This window comes from Sus scrofa, chromosome 9 (genome assembly GCF_000003025.6).
Source record: "Sus scrofa isolate TJ Tabasco breed Duroc chromosome 9, Sscrofa11.1, whole genome shotgun sequence".
Taxonomy (NCBI): domain Eukaryota; kingdom Metazoa; phylum Chordata; class Mammalia; order Artiodactyla; family Suidae; genus Sus; species Sus scrofa.
This window is the reverse complement of record NC_010451.4, coordinates 4341469-4346869: the sequence shown is the minus strand read 5'-3', so window position 1 is coordinate 4346869 and position 5401 is coordinate 4341469. Positions and strand designations below refer to the sequence as shown.

The 5401-nt window shown below is 45.9% G+C and overlaps 1 protein-coding gene across 1 annotated transcript; it reads left to right on the top strand.

Moving 5' to 3' along the window:
• LOC100511094 (olfactory receptor 51I2-like) lies at positions 264-3862 on the top strand. Its single transcript, XM_021062364.1, has one exon. It carries the CDS (start codon positions 2558-2560, stop codon positions 3494-3496), a length of 939 nt encoding a protein of 312 aa, XP_020918023.1. The 5' UTR covers positions 264-2557; the 3' UTR covers positions 3497-3862.

The window sequence follows — 5401 nt, the reverse complement described above, 5'->3', positions numbered from 1 at the left end:
GGATGCGTGATTTTACACAGGGGATCTGGGTTGTGGATGGCGTCAAAAGCAACCATATAAAATATACTAATTTCAATCAAGTGGAGAAGGAAAAGATGGGGAGAGGTTTTCTTTCAAATAACCAACGAAAGCACCCAATGAAAGAAAGAGCCAGCTCTAAACACTTAACACACCCCAGGAATGTGCACGCAGCTAAGTGAGCCAAAGTGGATGATGAACTTGTCTCTTTGCCTCGTGGGTCCTTCAGGGAGGAGGAACCCAAAACCAGGGCGAGCAGGTGGAGCGGGAGAAAAGGAAAGGCTTAACTCTGAACACTGGACCGTGTGACTGTTACATGAGGGCAGTCTGATGTTTCCTGAATGTGACCAGAAATCCTAGGGAAATGACCTTCCGGCCAGAGGTAAAGAAAGAACTAGCCTTTTCAATGCATTTACAGGGCGGAAGAAATGCACACTTAGTTATTTTCGGGTTATATCTTCTCTGTGGGGCTAGGTCAACATGTCACATAATTCTAGGATTTTAAGAAAGCCATGAGCTCCTCTTTTATGTGCCTGCCCAAGGTCCCCAGAAGCTGGGCTGCACGGAGTAGAGAATTGCTCTGGCACATGGCTGAGTTCTTTCTCAGCTCAAAGAGTGTGTCCTTTATTCTCAGTAGTCAGGAACGTCCTCCAGAGACCACAACCTTCCTGATGAAGCTGCATCCACCACGTCAGCATCGCTGCTGCCCCTCCTGGGGCTTAGAGGGAGACATAAAAGAGGCAGGTGCGCGTGCACATTCGCAGAGCGCGAGAAGGATGTGTTGCTCTGTGGGTGTCTCTCAGCTGCCTGTCTTCTGGTGAGTTCTGACACCCAGGAGGGTGAGCTAGCTGACTGTCCTGAAGCGGGTCCCGAGCATGGGTTAAACTGGGAAAGGAGGAGGGCTAGGGGCAGAGGGAGAGCCTGGGTGGAGGTTATCAGATAGCAGCTTCTTAGGTGAGTGAGCGGAGCAGGTGCTAGACCTGGGGTTCTTGGCCTAGCACCTCCCCTGCCAGGGAAGATCTAGCCGTTTCTCCCAGCGTGTTAATGCAGCACTTCAAGCCATTCCTGCCTCTCTGTGGCTTTGAGGTACCGAGGGGTCCCAGGTCCCCTTCCTCCTCCTCCACTCCCATCAGAAAGAACTGAGATCCTGGTCATGCTTGGCTAGAAGCTGGAGAGCAAGATAAAGGGAAAACAGCAGTACCTATTTCTGGGGTTCCTCCTCCAAAAGAGGGTTCGTGTCTTCCAGGTGAAAAGCCTTTGCCTGGGCATGACGGGGCAGGTGTATGCTGAAGGGCACAAAGGTCAAGAATTAGGGTCAAATATATATTGGCATAAGGAGAAGTTTGTCAGAGACAGACAGAGGTGTGGCTAGGTCTTGTTACGAAGAGTATGAATGGGAACCAGTACGAAGCTGTGGTGGAAGAACAGCCATGAGTCAATGGCAATAATGTATATTTTGAGAGTATGTAGGACGACATAAGGGGGCGAAAGTCTGTGTTGGGGACAACGACTGCCTACGGGCTGAATGTTAGTATGCAAATAGCGGATTTAGGGGAGAATTCCTGATTCTTCTGAAACCAGCCACAGCTTTGTGCCTGGGAACAAATAAATGGTTTCCTTGTTGCTTTTTTTTACAGCAACTCTGCCAGTGAAAAACGGATGTCCACAGTTTCCTCCAGATCCCACTGCCCCTTCTTCTCACAGGACAACACACATTCTGATTCAAACCAGCTCAGGGAAAGCTTTCATTAGTCATTTACACCTCTGAATTAAATGATATTTTTAAGAAAAAATGAAAAACTTCCAGTAGTTTTCACGAACTCAGACTTTCAGTGTCCTTTTATAGTGACTATCTACGAATTGTAGTTAACATTTATTTCCAAATCCCGATCTACTTGTATAATAACTGTCTAAAAATTGTAGTTCATCTATTTCCCTGCAAACTTCCAGTGTCCTAGAAAAAATCCCAATCTTTTATAATAACTGTCTATAAATTGTAGTTCATCTATTTCCCTGCAAACTCCCAGTGTCCTAGAAAAAATCCCAATCTTTTATAATAACTGTCTAAAAATTGTAGTTCATCTATTTCCCTGCAAACTCCCAGTGTCCTAGAAAAAATCCCAATCTTTTATAATAACTGTCTAAAAATTGTAGTTCATCTATTTCCATGTCCTAGAAAAACTGTCTATGATTTAGAGTTAACACACATCCATTCAAGGATGCCCTTGAAGAAACTAAAATCGTGGGCAATATAGTTTGAACATGTTCTTTACACCCAATTGATACGTGTAATCATTTGTCAGTATTTTCCTTCTTTCATAAAACAATGGGAAGTACTCGTCCAACCTGAGGTTGATGATCATAAAATATGAAGAAAAGAAATTTTCCTGTTTTCTCCCAAACCACTAACTTCATGAATGCACCAGTTTAAACCACAGAGATACCATCCGCCCTGTCTTTTGCTCCCTGGTTCCTTCTTCCCCAGGAAGTGTAACCCTCAGAAACCTGACTCTGAAGACTACTCTGCCTTCCCCCTGCCATGGGGCTGTTCAATGTCACCCACCCTGCCTTCTTCCTCCTGACCGGGATCCCTGGTCTGGAGAGCTCTCAGATCTGGCTCGCAGGACCCCTGTGTGTGATGTACGCTGTGGCTCTAGGGGGAAACGCGGTGATCCTGCAAGCTGTGCGAGTGGAGCCCAGCCTGCACGAACCCATGTACGTCTTCCTGTCCATGCTGTCCGGCAGCGACGTGGCCATGGCCCTGGCCACACTGCCCACTGTGCTCAGAACCTTCTGCCTCAATGCCCGCACCATCGACTTTGATGCCTGCCTCATCCAGATGTTCCTCATTCATTCCTTCTCCATGATGGAGTCAGGCATTCTGCTGGCCATGAGCTTCGACCGCTACGTGGCCATCTGTGATCCCTTGCGCTATGCCGCTGTGCTCACCAGTGAAGTCATTGCTGGGATGGGTTTAGCAGTGACAGCTCGGAGCTTCATCATCCTCTTTCCTCTTCCCTTCCTCTTCAAGAGGCTGCCTATCTGTAGATCCAATGTTCTTTCTCACTCCTACTGCCTCCACCCGGACATGATGAAGCTGGCCTGTGCTGATATCACTATTAACAGCATCTATGGATTCTTTGTTCTTGTGTCCACCTTTGGCATGGACCTGTTATGTATCGTCCTCTCCTATGTGCTCATTCTGCGCTCGGTCATGGCCATTGCTTCTCGTGAGGAACGCCTCAGAGCCCTCAACACGTGTGTGTCACACATCTTGGCTGTCCTTGCATTTTACGTTCCCATGATCGGGGTGTCCGTGGTGCACCGCTTCGGGAAGCACGCCCCACGCTACGTGCACATCCTTCTGTCTAACATCTACCTCTTTGTGCCTCCTGTGCTCAACCCTCTCATCTACAGCGCCAAGACAAAGGAGATCCGCAGAGCTATCGCCCGCATGTCTCACCGCATCACAGTGTGACTTCCAGGTTGGGCTTTATAATCTGGTGCTTAGTGTTGCCTAGGTCGTATCTACATTGTTGCTGTTACCACCATCTTCATCATCACCATCATCATATCGTCGAGAATGAGAGATGTGTGTCTACTAGGGGAAAGGTAAAAGATCAAGAAGGAACCTGCAAGACATAAAACAAATGAGTAGTACATTTGGCAAACATCAGTGCCATCCATAGAAAGATAAATATCAGAGGCAACTGAGTGATTAGATGAGACGTCACAAAGGGGAATAAGCTAAGCTAGGGATCATTTTCCATAATAATAAATATTACTAATATCACTAATATAATACATAATAATAATGATTATAATAAATAATACCAATTACTTGTGCCGGGCTTTGTTCTAAATTCTGTTTTGCCATAATTCATTTCATCTTTATGTAGCACAGAGAAGTGAGCACATTGTTGACTGACACAGAGAGTATGTGATTCAGATGAGATTCAACGCTAGGCTCGCTCCGGTGTTTGTATCCAAACTTCCCAGATACTGCCTCCTTCATGGGCATTGCTGTTAATGCTACGACTGCTGTCCTTGCTGTCACTACCACTGTCCATCCTCCAACAGTGATGACTTCTTCCACTTCTCAAAGTGCAAGGTGATGTACTGTCAGAACTTGCCATGAGATGTGTGAATAAATATGACCCAAGGAAAATGACGGAAGTTGATATCTAGAAGAAAATCTACATTGCTCCCTGCTTCCTTTTTTTTTTTTTTTTTGTCTTTTTGCTATTTCTTTGGGCCGCTTCTGCGGCATATGGAGGTTCCCAGGCTAGGGGTCGAATCGGAGCTGTAGACACTGGCCTACGCCAGAGCCACAGCAACGCAGGATCCGAGCCGCGTCTGCAACCTACACCACAACTCACGGCAACGCAGGATTGTTAACCCACTGAGCAAGGGCAGGGACTGAACCCGCAACCTCATGGTTCCTAGTCGGATTCGTTAACCACTGCGCCACGCCGAGAACTCCAACTCCCTGTTTCCTTTATCTGCCCATCACTCAGTCATCCCCCAAGGAAAACACTATTTAATACCAGAACCGTAGACTTCTTTTTCCATTGTACTAAGTGTGTAATTTCTCTTTCTCTTCTCATCTTGGGAGTTTACTTTTTTTTAAATGACTGAGTTACTATGTCACAATTTTTAAAGGTTATTGTTATTATAAATTATTGGTCAGAAAAAATATATTGGTCATATTTCCTGGGCTATACAATGTATCCTTGTAGGTTATTTATTTTATACATAGTATTTCATGCCTCTTAATCCCCTATCTTGTCCTTCCCTCTCCACAGTGGTAACCTTTAGTTTGTTCTACCTGCAAGTCTGTTTCTTTTTTGTTATTTTCACTAGTTTGATTAAGGAATCAAAAAAAATGTGGCGTAGGTCGCAGCTGCACTCAGATTCAGTCCCTGGTCTGGGGACTTCCATATGGCACAGGTGCAGCCATTTTAAAAAAAAAGGAAGAAGAAAAGAAGAGCTTTTAATATTCTGTATCCTCAACAAATTTCTCTGTCACCTACAGTCACTGTAAACAGGCTATATGTGCACCTGCCTGGGTCACAGAGGTCCTTACCCAACTTATCCAAGAGCTAGAAGGTGAGTATGTCTGTAACACAGGAACAAGGGCCTGTCACGTTTTGTGCAGGGATCCCTTATCCTACAGACCTTAGCTCAGCCCTCTAGCATTCACCTGGGGAGACACAGGCAAGGAAACAGCTCCCAGTATCGCAAGTTCTTTGTTATCAAGCATCAGACCCAATCCAGCTCCCCCACCCCCGCTGCTGTAGCAAGGCCCAGAGTAGCCAGTCCACGCATGTGGGTTAAATGAATAAAGAAGGAATTCTTGCACAAAAGGATGAGAGAAACACCT

Coding starts and splice junctions, on each gene's coding strand:
- LOC100511094 (XM_021062364.1), top strand. CDS start 2,558: ATGGGGCTGTTCAATGTCACCCACCCTGCCTTCTTCCTCCTGACCGGG.